General features: G+C 40.4%; 1 protein-coding gene across 1 annotated transcript in view; it reads left to right on the forward strand.

Annotated features, from left to right (window-relative positions):
* The window catches only part of LOC111140755 (myosin IIIB), a 427,320-nt gene that overhangs the window by 37,821 nt on the left and 363,691 nt on the right, over positions 1-25,808 (forward strand). Inside the window, exons 3-8 of the mRNA XM_022492953.1 lie at positions 6,797-6,861; positions 8,975-9,158; positions 9,863-9,997; positions 19,823-19,927; positions 20,166-20,265; positions 23,238-23,314. Of these exons, the coding sequence (XP_022348661.1) occupies positions 6,797-6,861; positions 8,975-9,158; positions 9,863-9,997; positions 19,823-19,927; positions 20,166-20,265; positions 23,238-23,314 (666 nt within the window). The remainder of the gene's footprint in view (positions 1-6,796; positions 6,862-8,974; positions 9,159-9,862; positions 9,998-19,822; positions 19,928-20,165; positions 20,266-23,237; positions 23,315-25,808) is intronic.

The raw sequence follows: 25,808 nt of genomic DNA on the forward strand, positions 1-25,808 counted from the left end.
AAATATATTTATTATAAGATGAATACTTTTAAATTTACATTATATTTTGTTTTTCTTTTATTTTTTTTAAAGGATTTTATTTATTTACTTGAGAGAGAGAGAGAGAGAGAGACAGGACACATGTGATGGTGGTGGGGGGCGATCCAGGAGAAAGGGACGAGCAGGCTCCCTGCTGAGCATAAAGCCTAGGATCCTGACCTGAGCTGAAGGCAGACACTCAACAACTGAGCCACCCAGGAGCCCCATATTTTCTGTTTTTAATGATTCCTTCATCCCTACCCCCAAACTCATCCCTTACCCTATGGATTGTCTTTTCTTTGTATGGTGTATGTATGTGTCAAATGTGAATAAGTGTACTTTTTCATGATAATGTTGAAAATTTGTAGTCTGTTTTTTGGTGTTTTAGAGATTTCTTTTATAAATTTACATAGTGGTTTTAACCTCTACTTATCAATTAATCAATTATCTGTTGACTACTTACTGAGATGGATAAGAAAATTATCACATACACTTTGTCCTTATTTTTGCTGATATTGTTATTTTACTTGGTTAACTTTAAAATTTCAAATACTTAAGTCTTAATTTCTTGATTTATCATCTTTATAAGGAAAGAAATGTTAGGAAATTCTACCTTTATTTTTTCTTCTACCTCTCCCCAAGCTGTTGAATTTGGTTTATTATTGCTTTTTATTGTTGAAATGTGTAACATTGCCAGTATGAAATAAATGTACTTCATACTGTCGTTTAACCTAATTTCTAAATGTGTCTAGGTTCAGTTCTCCCTATCAGACTTTTTACTAGAGCTCCACATTTATCTCTTGGTTTTCTGGATTTGGGACTCAAGTCATTTTTTTGTTTTGTTTTGTTTTTTCAAGTGAGACTCACAGAGTCATTGAGTTATTGAGTCAGAAAATGTCTGTTGTCTTTATACTTGAACAGCAATCTGGCTAAACATAAAAATACTTGTTCAAACCTTTTCTCCTTCAGAACTTTGTACACATAGATTATGTATTTTTTTGTGTTAAGTATTGAGTGTTGCTGTAGAGGGCAGCCTGAGAGTTTTTTTTGTTTTGTTGTTTTTGTTTTATTTTGGGGTAACTGAAAAATTCTCTCTCTGCTGTGATATTCAGGAACTATATCAGGAAATGTCCATCTTTCTAAGACCTATTCATCTTGTTCCCTGATGTACAGGTATTAGGCATTAGGTGCAGTCATGGTTGATGGATACTGGTTTTGCTCTTCTTTCTGAAATATTGTTTCAAGTGCTGAGCTAAGGTCATCTCACCTGGCAGGAGGCATCTTTCCTGCATATCGTTGGAAATGCAGTTTGTTTTTGAATAGAACCTGGTTATTTCTTCTACTTCCTTTTAATGACCCATGGAGCCTAGTTTTGAGTGATTATGCAAGAGTTTCTTAATAAATTCTTATTGAGTATATAAGTGAATGAGCCTTGATTCATTTCCCTGCTGTTAATTCTCCCTCTCTGATTACTTCTTTTTAGATAAAGAGTGTTGCTAAGGTTTTTTTTAGCATTCTATCTACTCACCATCTCCAAAACCTACCACGCTTCTGGGAGAAGAAAGAGCATGGTTGAGCACAGCAGTGACTGTGGGATTTTCTATCTCTCACTTTCCCTGAATGCCGCTTTTCAAAGATTATGGCATGAAATTTTATCATTTCTTTTATTTAATTGCTGCTAATATGTTTTTGTTTTGTTTGCTGGATTTCAGCTTTTTGTTGTTAACATTGTTCATGCACTTAGATTTAAGGAAAGTCAGTACCTGACTTCATTTCTCCATTTTGCCCCAGAAGTCATAAGGGTTTTCTAAACAAGTTTAGAACCTCAAAAGCAGAGTTGAGTTTGTTACTCTTACCTATATTTGTTGTAGAACCTAATCAGGGGTTGCATACAATGAGCATTTAGAAACTACTGAATGCACAGGACTAAATTTTATGGTAATTTTTTCTAATGTATGACCTATTATTGAAAGAAGGGGAGATAGTGTACAACCACCTTGGAATATACGAGGTCTAGCTTTGGATTAATCAAAGAAGCGACAGGTAAAGCACAAGGAAAAAGCCAAGGCCCTGGAAAAAATGGCCACACTTCAGAATGAGGATGTTTAGTGCTCACTTCAACGCTGGAAGAATTGAGATCATCTATTTGTTTTTGACCCCATGTTGATGCCAGCTCTTAGAGCCTCTGAAAAGATACAGGTGAATGAACAAGGAATTTGTCAAGAGCATTTTCCTCCTTTGGATTAGTTTTTTTCCCCCTTCCTCAGTAAACACATCAGTTTTAAGGGCATCATGTGAAATTTGTTCTATCGGGTCCTTTTATTGCCAGAGTCAAAGCTCACCTTAGACTATACTTCATTTGCTTTCTAAGCCTTTTATCAGCTGCACAGGGGCCGCCCACACAGCTAGTTAGTATGCATTTCTCTCTTCTTTTATGTGACTGTGTTTTTAGCCTTGGGCAAATTCAACTTCATGCCATTGGGCAGTTTCTTTTTCAGGGACATGATGGAAAGGTTTATAGATCTTTGTGGTGATGAGTCTTTTTGTTCATTTCAGTGTCTGTAAATTGATGTTCCTTCCTTTTTCTTTCTTCAGAAAGAAAGAGCAGGAGTTGGATGGACAGAAGAAGGTCACTTGCTTCTTCTGCCTATTGATTTTCCTGTGTTGTTCAGCAGTTCATTAGTTATTCCTAACTATGGTTCTGTATTTAATGGCAGTTTGGGCTGGGACATCAGCCACAGAGGGGCACTGACTGTGCCTCGGTCAGCGGAAGGGGGAATGAGAAGGTGACTTTCTGACAGTCTGAGTGTTGGTGCTTTAGTGTCAAATTCTGGGGTATGTTTTTGTTGGTTAAAGGTTTATTGTTTCTTACATGAATGAAGTGCTAGTCTACATGGGACTTTGAGACTTTTTAGAATATTATCAAGGGTGGTGGTGGGGAAACTCTTCAGGGAGGTAGGGTTGACCAGGTGTATAAATTCCAGAATGTACACTGACATACATTAGTTAAACTGAATTTTAAAAACTTCATTATGGAAATTGAAAAACATAGGAAAGTTAATAGAATATAACCTTGAACTCCACCCCTGCCCCCACCATGTACTCAGCTTCAATAATTACCACTCATGGCCAATGTTTTGTCATGTATACCCCTTCTTATTTTTTCCTCATATTGTTACACCTGTTAATATTTCAGTGTGTACTGCTAAAAGGTAAGGAATCTTTTTTTTTTTTTTAAGATTTTATTTATTTGGTAGAAAGAGACAGAAAGGAGAGAGGGCACAAGGGAGAGGGAGAAGCAAACTCCTTACTGAGCAGGGAGCCCAGTGGGTCTTAATCCTAGGACCCGGGATGATGACCTGAGCAGAAGGCAGATGCCTAACCCACTGAGCCACCCAAGCACTCCGATAAGGAACCTTTTTGAAAACATAGCCACAGGGGTACCTGGGTGGATCAATGGGTTAAGCGTCTGCTTTCGGCTTGGGTCATGATCTCAGGGTCCTGGGATCGAGCCCCGCATTGGACTCTCTGCTTCCCCTCTGCCTGCCTCTCTGCCTGCTTGTGATCTCTGTCTGTCAAATAAATAAATAAAATCTTAAAAAAAACAAACAAACCCACAAATACAATTATAACAACTAAAACAAAATTAAAAATTCCTTCCTTAATAATCATTAAATAACTAATGGTGATCTGAGTATCTTATAAATGTTATAATTTAGTGTTTTTTTTGTGAATCCACATTTTATTTCACAGTTGATATGTATTATAAGCCTCTTTTAATCCTGAGGTTATCCTTCTCAATTTATTTTTATTTGCAACTTATTTTTGGAGTATATTGGATCATTTGTCTTGGAGAGTTTCTTGGAGAGATTTAAGTCTGGATTTTGCTTATTGTACACAGACTGTATTATTTAACATGGGCTCTGCCTTTTTTATTGAAATACAGTTAACACACAGTGTTACATTAGTTTCAGAGGTACAACATAGCAACTGACAGTTCTATGTACTATGATGTGACTATCCTGCTCTTTTTTATTCGTGTAAATTGGTACTTAAGAAGCTTGATGAGATTCAGGTTTAATTTTTTTGGCAATACCATTTCTTAGGTAGCGGGATGTTCTTCCTTTAGGAAGCCTAATGCCTGACTTTGTGTATATGTATGAAACTAGAAATCTGTGGAATCATGTTTGACAAAACCTAACCAAAAAAGAATATTCCATAGCTTATTTTTTAAAGTACTTTGTCTGCTGATGATTGAAACCCAAACTCCTGAGGAAGTCTAAACATTCAATTCTGATAAGATAAAGCAGCCACTGAGCTATTACTTTACAGCTGTATGGGAAACTCCTCACTGTAGTGTGGTGTGTAACCTGGGCAAGCCCCCACTTCTGGTGGGAAGAGGGATCCAGAACAGCTGCTCTCTGGTGGTGTGAGCCCTGTCCCTGATGTTAACTGCAAGCAGCAGTCATGTTTGGTCCATTAGTCCTCATCCACAGAAAGATATTCTCAACTACCATAAGGGGATGTGACTTCTGACCTCTGCAAGTTTACCTCCTCACAACAGAACAAAACAAGAAAAAGTACAATTATTCTTAACTTCCAAGAGACTGTGTTAACATAAGGGTAAAGTCTCTTACTAAATCAATGAATCTGTCTCTCCCTTGGCTTAAATAGTGAGAGGTTTGGCTGTCTCCTAGATAATTGGCTAATAATGTGTGACAAAGATAGGAATATATTCCTTTAATATGATATAACCGCTTTTCACACAATGCAAAACCAGAGAGTGTTCGTCGAGTCTTTGCTTTAGAGCAACTGCACACATAGACATGTGAAGGCAGATAGGACTTCTGATTGGTTTGTGAGCTGCTCGAGCCTACCCTGCGCTGAGAACTGTATCACTTTCTTCTGCTGAGACAGACTAGTCCTGTTTGTCTTTTAAAGACAGTAGCCTGTATAACCTGAGTTTTGTAGCCTCCTGAAGTTACCCCTTCATTTCTAGTCCAAATAAATGACAATAAATGACTGGGGTCCTGTTTCAGGACTTGCAGGAAGCCCAGGTGCCCCTGCAGGGACTTCTGAGGTTCTGCACAGTCCTGAGGTGTCGGGTTCATCCCTGTACTCATGACTATTTCCATGAGGTCCAGCTCTGTCTGTCACGCCCCAGACACAGACAAAGGCAGAAGTGTGGTCTCCTCCAAGGTTAACATTCTGACCAGGAGCAGCTTTTTGGCTCTCAGCAGGGCTAGTCCAGCTGCCCCCTGAGAGCAGATTACCACCACATTTATAGAGCTGTATAAGCAGCCACTGTTGGGGCTATTTAATCAATTGTCAGAAAGTTGATAGAGTCAGGTATTGATTTTAAAGAGAGAAGGACGGGCAACTGTGTTATTGTGCAAATGTTCTGTTGCACATTTATTTAACCTTATCTATGGATGCCCAGACAGATGTGATGGGTATGGCGGTGGAACCTGGTCCTCCCTCTGTTCACCATCATTGGTGCTAACTGTAGATGAGTTCCTCCAGGTGAGTTGTTTTTGTTCTATGGGGAGCAGAGATTGCCATCCATTAGGTCTGTGGGGCATTTAGGCTCCATGTGATTGGGAGTAATCCCACCACAGAACTTTAAATATTTGGTGCAGTTGGTCAGACAGGACCTTTGTTAACCAGCTGACTCCCTTCATTCTATTCTGTGGGACAAAGATCACAGGATTAGGCCCAGGGAGTCCTGGATTCCCATTCTTGCATTGCCTATAAACAGTCATGACACCAATCTGGGTTTTATTTTCTTCGTCTGTAAAATGGGAGTGCACTAGTTTGCTAGGGCTGCTATAACAAAATTCCCCAGACTGGGTGGCTCAAACAATAGAATTTCCTCACAGTTCTGGAGGCTGAAGTCTGAGGTAAAGGTATTGGCAAGATCTTTCTGTCTCTCTCCTTGGCTTGTGTATGACCATCTTCCCTCTAGGTCTTCACGTGGTCTTTCTGTGTATGTCTGTGTCCTAATCTCTTATAGGGATACCAGTCATATTGGATTAGTGCTCTGCATATGACTTCATTTTCCCTTAATTACCTCTGTAAAGACATCTCCAAGTATAGTTATATTTGGAGGTACTGGAGGTTAGGACTTCAACATATAAATTTGGGGGGGATACAATTTAGTATATAACAGGGACTAAGGGGGGGGTGGAGTGGGGGTGCTTAAACAGTGTTTTTTTTTTTTTTTTTTTAATAATGCTCTGAGGGGGCTTCAGAGACTATCTCAGTTTTCTGAGTTCTGAAAGGCTTCCCAGGACATAGGATTTTCAATGCTAAAGCAGTCCTAGGTGAACCAGGATGGTTAGTCACCCTACATGTCTCCCATGGGGGCACAGGGATCCCCAGCCTGCCTCAGCCAGACCTGTGCTGCTTCTTTCAGCTTCAACATCAGCATCCTAAGTGAGATTGAATATAACAAAAGGGTTTTGTGGCCCCACATCATTAGAAAAACACTTGATTCAGTGGCCTCTAGGGTCCTCTCCTGATGCCACATTCTGTGATTTCATTTCATTTGCACACACCAAATTCCAGCCATTTGTGTGAAACTATTAACTGATTGGAGTAAAACTAATTTGGTTCTCATTTAGTTCATGGCTAAAAGTGAGATAAAACAAAACAGGAAACCATTAAGCCTTGCCTATTCTGAAGCAGAACTTGGTACTATTCTTTTATGATGGCAGCTGCCCTCTCTGGGCTCTCATTATGCTCACTTTATTCGCGCTCCATCTCCAAATCCTAATAGCAACTCTGTGAAGCGGGTTGCATCAGCAATAGCAGCAGTTCCATGATGCAGATGAAGAAACCAAGGTACAGAGAGATGAGTAGCCAGTTCACGTCTCAGGGTTGGTCAGGGAAGGGCCAGGATCATGCAGACAGTTTGACTTGAGCACTACTGTCAGGACACTGAACCCGGATGGGAGTGTGCCGGCTGGTGGGGGAACAGAGACCACACTGGCAAGTGTACAGTGAGTCCAGCTAGCTGATGGGCCAGATTCTTCTCTCCAGGAAGCACATTTCACTACCTAGTACCCCCTGAGCCTGTCTGGCCTTGACCAGTACTCCAGGCTGGTCCAACTTTTTGCTGTTGTAGAAGCTAGGCCTGGAACAGTTCTCAAGGTGTTGAGAGGTTTTGGGGATCTTACGATAAAGAACACTGAAACTCATCGAGACAAATTTATTTCCTTGCTCATTTTTTTTTCCTGGTCTTCTGATGATGTTAAGGAATACTTTGTGCTTGTCTGTAATTCCCTTCCATTATTTGATGATCTGTCTCCCCCCGCCTTTTTGTTTTGAAAGTGCAAGCACGGGCAGCAACATCTGGCTGAACTTTTGAATAACTCTTTATTGTCTTGAGTGTAATCATCCAGTAAAAAATATTAAACATATTTAATAACTGATAGCATAGGTACTGTACAGATGGCAAAAATAGTGAAACGTGGTAAGAAAGATTTTTTGTAAAACACTGGCCAGGAGAAAAGGCTGGAATTTATTGGAATCTTGAAATGAGCAGATGAAAGGCAGGAGTTGTTTGGGGTCCAGCCAGTCTTTTGGGGTCAGTTCCTCAGCCCAGGGTCAACCTTGCCTGGGCTCTTGAGTTGGTGCTGATTGTAGGCTCCTTTGGAAACTTGGTGTGCCTGCCAGGTGAGGTCTGAAAAGACAGGTTCTTTCCGGCATCAGCCCCATATTCACTGGGATTTTATTTTGTTTTGGTGATGGTTTTCATAATCTTTGAAATGCCCCTGTCATAAACGGTAGGGATGAAAACTGGATTCTTGTGCCAGGTCAGAAGGCTGCACCTTGGGAGGATGCAGTATAGAAAATAATCAGAATTAGAAGTGCAAATTGAGATGTCCAGGATGAGGCAGAAGTGCTCATGGTGGATGGCTACCAGGCCACTGTGTGGGGATTGGATGCCATGACTCTTGTTGTTGGAGCCAGATTGACCCCTCCCCTGCAATTAGAAACAGACCAGGTTTGAGACCCTTCTTCAGGGAGCAACTGAAGTTAAGGGGGCTTTTTTCATGGGATTAGTCCTGGATGACTTAATTTGCCTGTCAAGCTTCCCGCTGGCGCTTAAAGTACTTGAACTCCACAGGGCTGTGTTCTTATTAAATAGACAAAGCAAGTTTGTGGCTCCTGGTGAAGTACTCAGTGTGGTTCCCACACTAGGCTATTGCTATAGATAGAGTCTGAGCTTAACTAATCCTCACAGGACCCAAGACCTGGTCAGCAGTGGGTGCTGTACATTGATTAATGCCTGGTGGAGGCACCAGATTCTCCTTCCTAGCAGCCTAGACTTTGCACATGGAGGTTGGAGACTGGAATCCAGCAACCATCAGGGGGCCTACTCATGGTTACCAGAACCTGAGCACGAAGATCTTAGACCTTTAGCTTTCAGACTCTTCCCCCAGTAGCAACCGTTTTGGTCCTTTGGCTCCTTCCTGTAGGGGTTATATAAACTTATCATTTATAATCATTGTTTTAAGAGATATATCAGAGTCATGTTGCCCACTCCTCCATCTTCTACCCCCATTACTTACGAAGGCTTCAAATACTTTTTTTGTAATCTACTTAGAAGGGGAAAATAAAAAGAAAAAAGTACCATAATGTTGCTAATTAAGAAATAAGAATATTCTTGTTCTGATGGGCGCCTGGGTGGCTTAGTGGGTTAAGCTTCTGACTTCGGCTCAGGTTATGATCTCAGGGTTCTGGATCCAGCCCAAATTGGGGGGGGGGGGTCCTTGCTCAGCTGGAAGTCTGCTTCTCTTTCCCTCTGTCCATTCCTCTGCTCATGCTCCCTCAATCTCTGTCTCTCAAATAAATAAAATCCCTTTTTTTTTAAAAGAATATTCTTGTTTTGAAAGCCCACTGCCCCCAATCCTGTGATCTGTTGCACATAACAAACTTTTTTCCCCATCAGGAAACATCTGTATGGATTGTTTCATTATAACCCCACAATGCTTGGACTTGAATCACTTCCAGATCCCACTGATACCTGGGAAATTATAGAGACCATAGGTAAAGGCACCTATGGCAAGGTCTACAAGGTAACCAACAAGAGAGATGGGAGCCTGGCCGCAGTAAAAATTTTGGATCCAATCAGTGTAAGTAATGGTAGTAAATTGCAACCACAATATAACTCATACACGTTAAGCTTTCAACTTCTTTCCTGGTTTTAGTTATGATTTTCATGAAACCTGGCATGAAATTCAAAATGAGTCATGATTTGTCAGCTTATTTTGAAGGGGATTCCATTTGGAGTTAAAAAATTCTTTGAATTTCTGTTTCTTGTCCATTTTACTGTTGTTTTGGTTTTGACCCTCTGAGTTCTTCAAAAGTTATTTTCTTGGAAAGGGTTATGTTTCTCACTCCCTTATACAGAGTCTAGTCTCTTTCTAAGTTGCAGGGTGGTCCGGACTTGTGGCATTCATTCATCTTCTTTGAGAGCACTGAACACCTTGTAATGCTGGAAGCTGTCTTGCACAGTGAGGTTATAAGGTGTCCTAAGCTGAGTTGGGTCCCTTCAAGCTACTTCTCCTAAACTGCTTTGAAAATTCAGACATTTTAAAATAAAAATAGATATTTTTAATAGTGTTATTAAAGAAGAAAGGATATAATAAGGACATTTTATTGATGTAATAATTAGAAGCTTTTATTTGGATGTGAATGCCTATTGTTAGCTATTTTCAAGATGCAGTAATGATGACATTAAAAATACAGAGTAAATATGCTTTATTAAATTATATAATACCCGTACCCTTCCTCAGATGTTAGACTTAATCCAGCGTGCATTTTTTACCCTGTATAGGATATGGATGAAGAGATTGAAGCAGAATACAACATTTTGCAGTTTCTTCCGAATCATCCCAATGTTGTAAAATTTTATGGGATGTTTTACAAAGCGGATCACTGTGTGGGAGGACAGCTCTGGCTCGTCCTGGAGGTAAGTGGCCCCGTTGGGTAACCATCCATTTAAACAGAGCTCCAGGGACAAGCAAATGCATTGTTGCCTAAAGAGTGTAAGATACTCATGTGAGGAGTTGGTCCCTCCTGTGTGTCACAAGTACCTTACAGATGTGACTATCTCCTCCACAGTTCTTATAGGTAGGTTGTTAAAAATGTTCATGTTTCTCTGCTTCAAAAGTTTAATAATTTCTTCTCATCCAGAGTGAATACAGGAATGCAGTTGGAAAAGGCTATTTTTTTCCTTAAACTGGGAACGTTTCACGGAAAACATGTTCCAATTGATTGCAACTCATTTTCAAAAATTGCTAACCCAAGGTTTATTTGGCTTGGCAAGTCTGGATTAGCCCATTCATGTTCATTAATCTTTAGCTTAGATTGGGTTCCCTTCAAACAGACTCTGAGTGTCACGTGTGGCAGGTTTATTGGAGAGTTCTTACAGGAGCTGGACCTGGGTGGAAGTGAGGAAGGCAGGACTGGGCAAGGGAGACACGGAATGGTAATGTAGTTGCAAGAGGCTGCTGCCCATTCTCTGGGAGATGGAGAGCTGGGATGCTATGGCAGAGCGGTCCTGAATTGTATCTCTGCATCAGCCTGTCACAGCTGTGGTGCTCCCTTGGGAGGGGTGTTATCTAAGTGGAAGCACTTCCCTGTAGCTGGGGGAAGTTCCTGGTGAGTGGTACTGCCAGGAGCTGGGAGCAGGGAGCAGGCAGTCTTCCTGGCAGCGTGTGCTCTGAAGAAGGAATCTGGGAAGAGCACCACTGTATCCTGTACACACTGTAATCCTGCCTTTTTCTTTTTTATTAATAGTAATGAATGTGTGTATCTGGGTGCAAAAGAGTCAGTCCCTACAACTCCATTCCCCGTGAGACTGAAAATGGGAAAGACGTAATAATGGCAATATATGAAATTAGTATCTTAGGATAGGTCTGTTGCCTCGCGCTCACTAGGGCCACCTTGATTTGTTCTGGACTCCACTCCTCTGAACAGACATACCTCTGTGCCTGACTTCACGTATGCACTCTAGGAGCACAAGCACATATGTGAAAGCTTAAGAGAGAAGCACTAAAACAAGAGGTCAGGTCTCAATACATCTTTAGCTTCTTGTCCCAATCTTTTGCCTGGCTCTGAGAGGGCCTGGGCATGGAACAATGTATTACTGGCTGCCATGGCAACTGTGTACGGGGAATTCATTTGTTATATTCATTTGGGGTAACCTTCAGGGAAACCAGTTTGAACATTTCTATCAAATCAATTGCCTTCCTCAGAATATAAATATGTAGGGGGTTTTGGTTTTCAGAGATCATCTTTGTCTATTTGGTTGGCTGGTTGTTATAGAATATATTCTTATAGTATCTTCTTTTGGATTTTATTATTTCCTACCCCCACACTGAGAATATATATTTTATCCTGCCGATGAGCTCTAGAATAACATTAATTTTTAAAATACAGCTTTTCTTGGGACATGCAAAGTATTGTTTCTAGGGTCTCTGATTATATTCTTCTTCAGCTCTTAAGGATCTCCATGTTTCAAACCTTGTTGCAATTTCATAATGGAAGAGCAGTGACCAAGAAATCTTAGTTTTAGTTCGTTTTTACTTGCTGACTGATTAAGGCTCTCTATTCAAACATGGAAGACTGGAATTTCCAGAATTTTCTGAGGCCTTAAAAGGGGCCTCCCCTTGATGTGATCAGGCAGGCAGGTGGGCTGCTCGTACCTGTGGCCCCCTAAGAATAAATGCTCTTCCTGATGAGGAGTGACTGAACATCAGCCCCTCAGGCATTGGCAAGGCAGCCGGAAAGGGCTGGACATGGCCTTGAAAGATGAGAAGGAGCCCAGAACTATGAACTAATAAACCTCATGCAAGTGCTCCCCTGCAGACTGTTCTTTGTTTTTTCAGGGTGACCAAAGGCAGATAATGAGGCTGCCTTGAGATACTGAATTATTCATATCTCAGCAATACAATATGCTGATATGTATGCCTTTTGCAAGTTGTTTTGGCCCATGCCAAAGTTGGTAGTGTGGAGAACCAGATGTTGTTAGTTTTTGGGGGTTTTTCTTTTTTTTTGGTCCTGGAATGGGCCATCTTTGCCGGGCTGCTGGGTGGTTAGGTGTGTCCAGTACCTATAATATGCTTATAAGAAAAGGGACTCTTAGGCTCCTAGAACTGGCTGGAACCTTGGCTTTTCTTCAGGTCAGTCCCCTGGTATTCAGTTGAAGAACAGAAGCTCAGGGAAGGAGTGACATGCCTGTGGTTACATAAGAAATTACCTGTGGCAGAACTGGTTGGAGAGCCACACTTAAGAATTTTTCTCCCATCACGTTTTGCTACAGCCTGTGGCACTGCCTGTTGGGTCCTGGGAACACAGACTCGGCCTCTCTGGCTGTGATCAAAGCAGCTCCTGGACTCACACACACACATCCCCACACATGCAGCAGAAAGACCGTGAGGGTCTACATAGCACCCTGACCATTTTGCTTTATCTGTAATTTTTTAGGCAGCTTTACACAACAAATTTATGGTCTGTTTAATATTGTTCATCTCATTATGTATACTGAGATTAAATTTATGTTACTTTTGCTCTTCCCTTGCTGAATGAAATGAAAGGACCAGGGACAAGCTATTCTATAGAGCAATTCTAGAGGATAGGAAAATGTTATGATAACCCCCTTAAATCACCACAACTCTGAAAACAAAAGCAAATAAAAGTATCATTTCTGAAATTCATTACTAATTGTTAGCAGAAAGTCAACACACAGCTACTGTATCAGAAAGGTGTGGAGAAAAGAGACACATAATAATGTTTTGGAAAATTTGTGAATAAGTTTTAATCTAAATATTAAATTTTAAAAATCTGTAAGTCCTATTATCTTTCACCTAAATGAAATATAAGAATTTAGACCTTTAAGAAAAACATAATACTTAGAAAAAATACCTAGTGTGGTGCTAAAGTATAAACTGCATTTTCTCTTTTTGCCTTTTAGTGTAAAATGTTTGGCAGATAGAAACTATTAATTTTAGCATGAATCACATGTTCATCTTAAACGGTTTGAAGTTTAGAGAACATAAGTGAATCTGTAAAGTGAAATATTTATAAAACCTGATAAAAATAATTAGCTTTTTAAAAAAATCTGTTTTTTTCTATCAGAGATCTGTATATAAGTTAACTAAGCTAGGCTGAAGTGAGGGGAGACATCTTTGTTTTTTGCTTTTTGCTTTTTTACTTTTGCTTAAAGAAAAGTTTTTGCTTTTCTTTAAGGCCCTAGGAAGGCTGGTGTGGGCTGATTATCACTGCTAGTGTCATACTTTAAACCATTTCACCCGCTGATACAGTGACATGAACCAAGTTTATCACGTTAACAAATCAGGGTTGTAGCAGGGCTCTGAGAGTTTGGAACATAGGACAAGTACATTTTGGTTGGCCAGAGATGGTTAGCAAGCACCGCTTCAGATGGCAGCCTCTTGCAGGATTCTAGAAGGAGAGTAACTGGGTTGCTGGGGGGTGGAGGAAGCTATAGGACCCTTGGGAGTGGAGAAGGGAGGAACTTAGAAATGCAGTAGTGTTACAGCCTATGTACGTGTATTGTGTGTCTTCAGCAAAAGCAAGAGAGAGAAGCTGAGGAGTGGGACGGACTCTGACCTCCCCCACCCAATAAGCAAGTGCCCTGGAGAAAGATGAGATGGGAGGTGGGAATCTCAGGGCCCACCTACCTCCCCACTCTGACTGGAACTCTAGGGTTGCAAGTGACACAGTTTTCATTGTTCTAGTGCAAGCCATTGACTTCACCTGGTATCAGCAAAATAAATACAATCTGTCTCAACGGTGTGCAGGAAAAAATCTGTTGTTCTGGCCTTATTGAGAGGAGGACAGCACCAGCACAGTGCTTCCTAATGTCACAGGGCTGCAGGGTTCTTGCCTTATGGAGTCAAAGAATGAATCTTGTGGATACAAAAGGGTGAGGTGAAGTGAAAGTTTATTTACTTATTTATTTTTAATTTGAGAGAGAAAGAGTAAATGACCATGAGAAAGAGCATGAGGGGGAAGGGCGCAGAGGGAGACGGAGAAGCAGTCTCCTGCTGAGCTGGGAGCCTGACTCTGGGCTCCATCCCAGGAACCCGAGATCATGACCTGAGCTGAAAGCAGTTGCTTAATGGCCTGAGCCACCCAGGCACCCCAAAGTGAAAGTTTATTAAGTGAAGGTGAGAGCAGAAATAGAAAAAAAAAGCTCCCTAGAGTCAGAGCAGTCCCGAATGGGTTGCCACTGTGGGGTTTTAGTGGCAGTCTTTTATTGAGAACTAACTAGGAAGCTTGTGACCTTGAGATTCTTGTGCCCTGTTAGTTTGAGCAAGGACTATTGATAACACCCTTGTCATTTTCTGTGATTACAATGTAGCTGCCAAAAAAAAAAAAAAAAAAAAAAAAATTTTACTCGCTAACATTCAGGGCCAGGTGATCTGGTTTGTTCCCTTATCTCTGGTTTTGTACCCCTCGGCATTTCTCCGAATTTGGGATTTCTGTGAGCCTGGTCATGTAAGCCCCTTGCCTGAGCAGTGTCAGGGGAGTCGGGGCCTGCTATCTCTCCCTGCCTATACCTTAACCCTTTCCTTACTCACTAAGGTATCTTACTGAGTAATTTTGTTGATTCTTGGCTTTTGCTTTATGCTCCCTATTGAGCCCAACACCCTTGAAGGATAAAATCGACTGAACAAAAAGACACTGAAAAGAAATTCCTCTTAATTCTGCAGTTTGACTGGGTCAAACTAACATGCCAGTACAGAAGCTACTTGGAAGTTGGAGCTTTGACTAGAGTAAAGTTCTGGTGATTGTACTGCATGGGCCATTCTTTAATAACATGGAGGAAAGTTGATGGCTTATTGAGCAAGGAACATTTTATTGCTTGAAATTATGGCCATTTTAGCAAATGCACATACTGTGATTGAATCAATATTCAACGCTGTTTTAGAAAATAGATGTGGTACATAAATGATTTTTCTATTTTTCTTGGTTTGGAGCAAAATTCTCATTAAATTCTAGATGCATCCAGCTGCCACATTTCCTGAATGCTGAGGCCGTAGGGAAGTAAACAGGGATGGAGACACACCTCTGTTTTTGACTCTGATGGCAGGCAGAATGTGTGGGAAGGAAGGGCTGCAGGCGCCAACCTTCAGGGGTGGGGTAGGAGGCTTGGTTGCCTTCTTAGAATTCGAAGGGGACTGTTCATTTGATGCATTTAAATGTAATTTCTTGTCATGCTTTTAAAATGTTCATTTCATCTCACTGAACATTTACACTGGGAAGATAATTGTCAGTGTGTCCCTGCTTTCCTTTTTTGTACAGAGGACCCAAGGTCCTTTTTCTGTAACCCACAGGCTGCCCTTTAAAATTATACTGGGGGGCTTTTCAATTTCACAGGACAGCTTCCCTAAAGGGACTGTGAGCAGTTTAATTTTATGTTTCTGTGAATCACAGGAAGTGACACAGCTCTTAAATTCTGACATTTAGTGAACAAAAGGCACCTACCAAGTAGGATCCTTTTGTTGTTTTTAAATCCACAGCTCTGTTTTGATCCTGCTACAGAAATGGCTGCTCTTAATCTCTTCATAGGTTCTAGGGCTATGAAGAAAGTTTATAAGTTGGCTACCTATATAAAATATCGCTGAATAGACTGTGTTTGTTGCAAAAGTGGCTACAGTTAAAGTAGGGCATGGGAGACTAAAATGATGTTTTGGGGGAAAATTCCAGGGTTGAGTTAGCTTGGATCATCACCCAGCATTTAATTTAAATTTTCTCTTGGTAGAATTTTAATAGTGCACTTGGAGTTCAACAAAGCATGTGCTTCCCAGAGTCAGGCTCAGGAGAGGTTCTGTTTGAAGGTGTTATAGTGCCTTGCAATCCTATTACTGTTTTGATGTGGTTTGAAGTGGTAGGGTTCAGAGCCAATGGCCAAGAAAAGAATTCTTGAGATGTTTTTGGTGCAAAAAGGTGGTGTTTTATTAAAGCACAGAGACAGGACCCTTGGGCAGAAAGAGCTGCACTGGGGTTGTGAGGTGTGACTGATTATATAAGATTTTCTACTCTATGAAGGGGAGGGTAATGTTAGGGCCCCAGGATATTGAGTCTGTAGGTTCTGGAGATTGCTTTTTTCCTTGTAAATCATCAAGACAGTTGCAAACTGATGGAGACTCCCGTCCTGCTTGAACAGGATCTCTATCAGTTAACTGTTTGTTTTTCTCTTTCCTTTGCTCTAGGGCAGCCAGGAGTGCCTGAGGAATGTCACATATCTACCACAGGGGTGGGGGTGTGGGGTGTTGCCTTGTGCTTTGCTCTCAGCCTGCCTTCTGCTCCGTTATCACTTTGGCTTTGGAGGATCAAAGAACTTTATTGATTTTTCCCTTACTCTCACAAGATCCCTAGGCTCTCTCTCCTTCACAAGATCCCTAGGCTCTCTCTCCTTCTCTCTCCTTCACTGCTATAAGATAGCAGGTTCTATCTTATAGAAAGAAGCCTCCTATATCTGTCCCTGAATCTTCATCTTCATGACTCTTGACTTTTTGACCCTCTCTTTTTTGATTACTTCAATACCTCCTAGCAGGTGTCAGCTTCTGTTGTCTTCCTGTTCTGTCTCCTCTCCAGTCTGCTGCCCAGGTCTTTCTAGACTATAAATCTGAATAGAGACCTCTTGCCTAAAACCTGCTGATTTGTTTACCCTTCTTACCTTATGATATATTATGGTGTTATAATAGATGTGTGTGCAGTAATAAAGCCTGTACTCATTAGCAGGGCACACTTGTCATTTTGTGTTCCCCACCTTCCTTCCTCATCTCCCTGCCCTAGGAATCTGGTACTCTTTGTCCAAGAGTAGCTGATTATTTAGAATTCATAGATGCCCTTCCCCTTCTTATCCATTAAATTCATTTGTCCTTTAAATTCATTGTAAATGTTGCATCCTCTAAGAAGATTTCACAAACTGTCTTCTCTTCACCCTGTCTCAGCGGAGGCCACCATTCCCTCTTGGTGCCACCTCATTCCCTTACGCATACCTCTACTTCCTTATGCCATGCCCTCATTACTCATGTGTCTATTACTGGCGGTGAGCTTTTTGAGGTCAAGGACTGTGTTGTATTGAGTAATGGGTTATAAACTGGACCATCACAAACTATTGAGAACAAAGTGGTAACTTTCTTTTCAATAACTGAACTCAACTTTGTTCTTGAGCCCCTAGCCCACCTAAAGGAGACAACCAATCTTAATTTATTCTGTTAAACTTAGTCCAACTGAGTGACTGCTTTGGAAAGGGGCAAATTCTACTATTTATATCCCATTTTCACAGTCCAGGTCAAAGCTAAGTCATGGGGGTAAAGAGTCAGTATTTGTAGAAACTTTTCTTTCCTCTTCCTCTTCCCTTCGTCCTGGATGGCATCTGGATTTGTGTACAACAGATGCTAATGTAAAGCTATAGCAGTGAGGACAGGGGCCTTGAATTGTGTGTGAACCTAAGTCCCTGTACTATCTGGCTTTGGTGTCTGCCCATGTCCTTGGTCCCTGATACTCCTTTTTATCATGAGGTCCTCACTCTCTTTGTCCTTGTCATTCAAACTCTAGTCTTGTCCCTGTCCTCAAATGGACGATAAAGTTCTGAATCTTCTGTAAGTCATGAATGAGCTATAGGGAACTGTTAAAATCCCAGCCTTGGTCAACCTCACCCTGCCCTACTACCATTTCCATTCAACACGGACACCTCTTCTTAGGCATGAAGGTCCTATGAGGAGGTCTCCCCTTAAATTTACAAGAGAAAAGAGGGTCCTAGGAAATCGAAGTTTCTGTGAGAACTGTGTCCTTATTTAGAACCCCTCAAGAGGGAACACTGTCACTCCAATCTTGTTCTCTCAAGCTCTCCAAACTCTATACCACCAGCTCCAGAAGGGTTTTTCTTTTTCTTGAGAACTTACCTTCTGTCATGTCATGATCATCATTTGACTTGTCACTTCTCCAGTATTTGTTCCTTGAAATATAGAATCTAGTTCGGAGATTTCTGGACAATTATTTCGGTCTGTTGAAAGCTTAGCTTTTAATACAGATCATGGGACTGAAAATGCATTCATGGCCCAAGAGGATATTAGATTGAGTATTGAATGTTATTTGCCCTTTCAGGGTCATGCAAAACATAGTCATAATCAAAAGAATGTGGAATCTTTTGGAAGACAGGATCCTGGGACTCACAGCATTAGGGCCTTCAGAGTGACGGGTGTTGAATTACAAGTTATAACTGACATTGGTAGAGAATAGATTCAAAGGACCTTATAATTGCAAACTGATGGAACCATCATAGCCTTCAATGAATTTCACCGCTTTTAGGGTCCCTCCTAAATCATTCTTGATAGTAATTTTATCATAGTTTTAAAGATTGCTAATTCTGTATTAGATTTTTAGTCACATATTATTACTTTTGAGCGATTTAAATGGTAAAAAAATGGGCAAACTCAGTTCCAGGTTATTTTGATTGTTAATGTGTATGCAAGGTGTCTGCCATGTATGTAACAGGGAATAATGCACATCAAATAAAAACATCAACTCACCCTTTGTTAAAACATTACAAATATTCATAATTAGAGTGAAATAGATGTATTACGTTGACAAAGAGTTGTCTTCTTTTAGGAAAGGTGCTAATCTGTGTTCCTTCCCTCATATTTCCTTGTTTATGAAAGGCCAATTAATTCAAGCAGCCACATCCCAGGGAGCCTGCCACGTCACTAGTTAACTCTTTCCCAAATTGCTGACAAATTGCCAGGAGGAAACCTAGGTCTAGAGTGGGGTCTTAACCTCATAAGAGAGGGAATGGCTCTGAGAATCTGAAGAAAGCTCTGAATTTTCTCAGAAAAAAATATAAGATGCATATATAACATGCTGGCTACAATTTTAGGTTTTTAAATGTCCTGCTCAGACCAATTAAGAACCTTTAAAACAGCATGTAGCAAGTCCAAACCTGCATATTGACTTCTACAGTTAGTAAAAATTATCCTTGAAAACACTCAAGTTTCCACTAAGGTATAGTTTGCCTGGTTCATATACTCTCAAATCTCCGTAACATATAATATATAACAATATATAATATGTAACAATATATAATATATAACAATATAGAGCAAATATGCAAGTTACACTTTTGCAGTGTTTTTCATTACAGAAAAGAAGAGCATAAAGTTGCTGAATGCTGATGGTTGAATATAAGAAGAGTAAACGCACAGATGAGGCAACTGCACCCCATAAATTTGACATGCAGGGCTTCTGGCGCCTGTAGTGCTGGCCCTGGAGAATTTGAAATGAAATTTATTTCCTCCCAAGTGTCAATGGCATCCATCTTTGCCTCTTTTGGTCTTCTCTTATCCTTAAAATGCGTGTGTGTGTGTGTGTGTGTGTGTGTGTGTGTGTGCGCGTGTGTGCGCGTGTGTTTAAATAGACAATATTCATGTAAAATGAAAAATATCCAGTAACTCACCATGATCACTCATGCGCTTTCTCTTTCAAATGTCTAAGTAATTTGTGCTTTTATATTTCACTTGACAATCAACTTTTTGGACAGGTACTTTCACTTTTAAATCATCACCCTGAATAAATACACATGCATACCTTAGGTTTGACTGCATAATGTGCATTTGAAGTTTAATTATTCTGACCTGGAGTTTTGTGATCTGTAAATTTACAATGTCAGGTCAATAATCGGCTTTTCTTCTTAACATCTTTTTCTTTTTCTTTTGTATGTGTTCTCCTGCTGTTTCTCTCTCCTTGGCACCTCCTCCTGCAGTTGTGTACAGGGGGCTCAGTCACGGAGCTGGTCAAAGGTCTGCTCAGGCGTGGCAAGCGGTTGGATGAAGCAATGATCTCATACATCTTATATGGGGCCCTCCTGGTAAGACCATCCATCAGACTGGGGATCACATCTGAGGGGGCAATTTGTGATCAGTTGGATCACTATCGTGTATTAACAAGTGGAAATGGCCCTATGATACGCAAGGTGTATAACAGCAAGGAGATGCAGCCAAATGTGGACGCTGATGGGATTTTTAAAGGCAGGGTAATTGTTTTAAAATAACCATTCACATTTCCCCTTTGTCTTTCCTGTTTTGTGGTGGTGGGACACCACGTAGGGCCTTCAGCATTTGCACAATAACCGAATCATCCACCGTGATGTCAAGGGGAATAACATTCTTCTGACAACAGAAGGAGGAGTTAAGCTCGTTGACTTTGGTAATGACTGCTTGTCGTTAGTTTTCTTGATGTGTGCAGTTTAGCCCAAGGCAACAATTTATTGCAGTCTCAGAAGACTGGGGCCTCTCTGCTATCCCATAGGCTGAGGGACTTTTCCAGTCAGACACAGACTGGAGAATGGGGGTTTTACCAGATGGATCACCCTAGGAGATGCTGTTTGTTCATCTATTTTCAGCTTTAGAAGCAATTTTATTAAAGATAGAAAATAAAAGTGTTTCAAAAGAAGAATTTGATGGAAAAACTTGGTTTTCTGGGAAGAATTTCTCGTCCCAGGGCTGTTGTCTATAATTTACATTTCGTCATTTCTTCTTTTGCATATGAAAAGAGAAAGCAGTTTGGTCTTTCAAATGACTTTTTCTAGCCTCAGGCATACTTATTCCCAGTGTGCAGAAGGTAAAATAGTCCTTTGGGTCTGGCAGCTAACATCCCTTTAAATTGTGATTATTGCTGCTACATGTGAGGCTGGTTGAACTGGAAACATTAATAAGAAATGGAAGTGTGAGAGGAAATGCAGAGCAATATCACGTAAGGCCAGAGACCTATTAAATGTCTTCTTGCAATATTCATTCATGTATTGATAGTCACAAACCAGCAAACCATTTGGTTTTCCTTTTTAAGCATATTTAATGCTTTAATCTTCTAAATGTGTTCAACACTAGTTAGTACTTCAGTATGATTGTTACAAATAATGAGAAAATATTTACAGAAGCACTTTTTAAAATGTTCTTTATAAACATTAACATGGTAGGAGAAAAGATTGATGATTTTGAATATTCATTGTTTTGTTGTTAAGAAAGAATTCAGTGTTAAAATGTATTAGTGAATGATTTGCTCAGAAGAAATTACTCAAAAATAAATGAAGTTACTTTGAGTACTGGTTTATTTAAGAGCAAGCAAAGAAAAAATAGCAGAGGGATACTTTGTTCAAGTCTTATGCTCCTCCTCCTTCTTTTTAAAAAGATTTTATTTATTTATTTGGCAGAGAGAGAGATCACAAGTAGGCAGAGAGGCAGGCAGAGAGAGAAGGAGAAGCAGGTTTCCTGCTGAGCAGAGAGCTAGATGCAGGGCTTGATCCCAGGACCCTGAGATCATGACCTGAGCGGAAGGCAGAGGCTTAGCCCACTGAGCCACCCAGGCACCCCTTACACTCCTCCTTCTATATAAAGAATGGTGTAACCCTATGAATATGCTGTGGATAATATCAGATCTGTATTTTACACATGGTCCCAAGGGCAGTCAATGTATTGTGAGGGAAAGAGCCTAGAAGGATGAGGATGGGGATTGATGCTGATTTATCTACTCACTGGCTTTGTGATTTGGAGTAAGTCTCCTAATCTTGCCAGTAGAAGGTTCCTAAACATCCAGTTGCTGCAAAAGAAATTTCTAGAAATTAAAAACAGAAAAGTAAAGTTTTTTTTTTTTTAACCAAAATTACAGTAGAGAATTTGGCAAAATTACAAATTATCCATGGTCAATAGAGTTTAGAGAGCGCTCTTTGGATTTCTAATAAAGAGAATGTAAGTGTCCAGCAATGATCCACCAAAATAACCCATGGGTCCTTGGCAAATCTGTGCCTGATTCAGGTTTCTAAGTTCTCATCCTCAATAGTGTTAGTGGCAATGCTTGTCATTCTGTTAAGGGCTGCCTTAGATTTCTGCTTGGTAAAAAAGAACACCTTATATTTGTAAAATATTTTACTATTTTTAAGTTGTTTCACATTTGTTTACTTATTTGATCTTTAAGAAGAACTCTTTGTGTTAGGTGTGCCAGGTATCATTATCTCCAACTTGAGGATAAGAAAACAGGCTCAGAGTGAGGGGGTTTACTTTAGGTCGTACAATTAGGAAAAGGCATAATTGGGATGGAAAACAAGTCTTCTGACTCCTCATCTGATACATATTTACTTCTACTTTATTCACTTGTTGTGTAAAGAAGAGAGCTGTCTGAAGACTAAGATAGATAAAATACACTGGAATTACATTAAAATTCAGATCCTCAACACTGAGCCCTAGATAATAATATTTTTTAGGCTACTTTTTTTTACACTTGACAAACACTTTTCTTGCCAGGTTTCTGGGATTCTAGGTAAGATAAGGGATTAGAAGCTTTTTATGTCTACACACTGATGCTCTATTATAAATAATACATGCTGATTTTCTTCCTCCATGAAATGAAGCACCATTTTAAGAAAGAAATCACATGAAATATTTTGGAAATATAATAGGAAGACATTTCGGGTTTAGTTCTTGATATTTTCTTTCTTTTCTTTTTTAAAGACTTATTTAAATATTTATTATTAGAGAGAGAGAGAGAGTGCATAAGTGGGAGGGACAGAGGGGCCGAGAGAGAGAATCTCAAGTGGACTCCGCACTGAGCTTGGAGCCGGATGCAGGGCTCCATCTCATGACCCTGAGATCATGACCTGAGCCAAAACCAAGAGTTAAATGCTTAACCAACTGTGCCACCCAGGTGCCCCTTGGTATTTTCTTTTGATTCCAATTTTGTAGTAATATGGATAGAAATGTTCATTAGGGAAAAAATAGTCTAGTGGTTTAGATAAGAGTGGTAAATAAATGCTCCTACACAGTGATTGGCAAACTACAGTGTGTCAGCTGAACCTGACCTGCTTCCTATTATGTGACCTGTGAAAAAAGAGTGGTTTCTGCATTTTTAAATGATTGGGGGAAAAAAATCAAAAGAATATTTTATGACCTGTGAAAATTATATGTACCCATAAATAAATTTTTATGGAAACACAGCAACACTCTTGTTTCTGTGTTGTCCATGGCTGCGCTTTTTGCTCTCCAGTGGCAGAGCTGAGTAGTTATGGTAGAGACCATATGGCTCTCAGAGCCTATTGACTATCTGACCCTTCATGGAAAAAGTTTGCCAATCTCTGATCTAGCACAACCCTGTGTTTACTGCTGAATTACGGTACTCTTTTCTTATAGGTGTCTCAGCTCAACTCACCAGTACACGTCTACGGAGAAACACATCTGTTGGCACCCCGTTCTGGATGGCTCCCGAGGTAAGCAGAAGACATTTATCTGTTTCTTAAGTGTGTTGGTACTATGCCTTTTCATGAGAAAATCATATGCTTCCCCAACTTTTTGGAACTGTAAATTCTGGTTTGGGGAGTGATAATGATGGCACATAATCTGAGAAAAGCAGGATTAAGTCTTAGCTAGCCTATAAGTTACCTTCATGCAATTAGAAAAAGGTGTTCTCCCAGAATATGCAGCTCTCTCCACGGGTCATGCCTTAGCAAGTTTACCCAGCCTTGTATAAATTAGCAAGTCACCTTCCCTGATAGGTGCAGCCCCAGTGACACGTGGCTTGGTAAAGAGAAAGATTTCAGCTCCAACTGGATTACAGCACTATATGCAGAGGTCCTGGTTGTTTTTTGTTATGATGTCGATAACAATTTCTCTTGTGTGCTTTTTTGGCTCTCTAGTAAAACCTGGGATTTGGTCCTAATTTAGTTCTGGCAACATCACAGAGCCCTCCTCCGTGAGATGAATCATGGAGAAGTTTGGGGAATTTTCCATCGAGATAAGGCCTACCCTGAAACACCGACACAGCTTTGCTTGCACTGTCAGCATTTAATTCCACAGTCCTGAGGCCTCTGCCCTGAGCAGGTCTCTGGGATTAATAAGCAAATGGGAGCTTTTAATAACAGTACTCAGGCAGTCTTCTCCTTAAAGGTCTTTCTATCTCCATTCTGTCCCCATGGCCGTTCTTCCTCTATGTGACTGCACAGGTGGTCTCCTACCACCGTAATCGGTTCACACCAATGTGCTGAAAGTTTTTCAGTGGCTCACTGTTGTCTATAGTCCTTTTTCATACTTGGGTAATGGACAGCCTTCTTTTGGAGAAAAAGAAAAACCCTGTAGATTTCAGTGTTTACTTAAATCTTAAATGTTTCTTAAATAGGATTTCAAAAACATAAAACTAGATATAAACTTCTTGTGCCTTATGTTTATAGAACTATAAAACTAAAAGGGAAAAATGTGTTATGAAAAAGCTACAAAGCCAGTATCATTCAAATAAACACCTTTAATTTAATGAGCCAAATGACACTATTTTATGAAACTTAGTTGTCCTCTGATGTATGAATATGTTTCAGAGCATGACAGCATACATTATTTTCAGTTATCTTGTCCTACTTACTACTATATACCATGTAGTGACCCAGTTCTCCCACCACTTTGCTCAATTTCAGCTAGGGTGATCTTTGTTCAAACAGCATCTCCTTTGGTCTCAGACTGGTACATTTCTGTTGGCTTATGCCAACTTAATAATAAACATAAATAGGGGCACTGAAATTGTGAGGCAAATGGTCATCCAGATGATTTGGAATATGTTTTTATCACTGTTCCTGCCATTTTATTACTAATAAAATTATCATTGCAACAAACACATAAAAATTTTCATAGGGACCTTGTGACCCCCCCCCCTTTGAGAAACACTGTAGGACAGAATCAAAACTCCTTTAGATGGTGAACAAAGCCTTTTGTATTCTAACTTGTATCTACCTATCTACCCTCTTCTCAGGTTACTGATTCCTAATTTACTTGTTCTTAAGCCTCAAGAGTAGTGAACAATAAGTTCACCCCAAATCCATGTTGATACAGCATTCCTTTAAACCCTTCCATCCATTGTTATATCTTCTGGAGTAACCCTCAGAACCATGAAGCATTCCTCTTTAATAAGTGTTAGCACAAATGCCTCTGTCCTTGGATAAAACCTTCCTTAATCCCTGGCTGACACTGAGGCTCCTATCACTGTTTCTGTTGCAGCCTTTAGAGCCCCCATTAGCACACCATGATCATCCTGTTATAATTGTCGGCAGGGTTCTGCGATGTCCACCTGTCAACATAGTGCTTGATACACTAGGTGCTCGGTGAGCATCTCTTGAATAAATGAATATATGGGTTAAAAAAGAACCCAGAGGAGAAGATGAATTTGGAGGATAGTTTGAGGAGGCTTTACAACTACTGGTATCAACAAATTTTTCTGTAGATTTTGATTGATCTGTTATTAAAGCATAACGGAGGCCACTCAGCTCATATTTAGGGTGACATAACACAGAAGATGATGTTTTTGTTCTAACCCACAACAAGCTAGTGTTTCCAGAATCACAAAATGTAAATACGAGAAGCCTGCCCTTGACTTTCTACATTTCTCATGAGGTGTTTGTGACTTTTCAGTTTCATCCAGGTTGAATAAAATATTTGGGAATGTTTATAGAAGGGACAGTATAGTGATCTGTGGTGAGCTTCTGTTGTCCAGATTGTCTGGAACTGGTTGTGTTTTCAGCAGGGAAAAGCCAGCATGGCATCCTACCTGCTGGAGTGGTTAAGTTGAGGAGTAGGCAGATGGCTGCATGGAGACCTTGACGGTGCCTTTCAGCAGCAAGTGCCTGATGGCTCGTGCCTGCCTCAAAGATTCTCTCAGGATGCCTGCTTCTGCCCGGGTATGCTGTCAGTCCCAGGCTATGGTTCTTGAAACTTAAGCCTACA

Source organism: Enhydra lutris, unplaced genomic scaffold (assembly GCF_002288905.1).
Source record: "Enhydra lutris kenyoni isolate GAN:26980312 unplaced genomic scaffold, ASM228890v2 scaffoldscaffold1, whole genome shotgun sequence".
In the NCBI taxonomy this organism is placed as follows: Eukaryota; Metazoa; Chordata; class Mammalia; order Carnivora; family Mustelidae; genus Enhydra; species Enhydra lutris.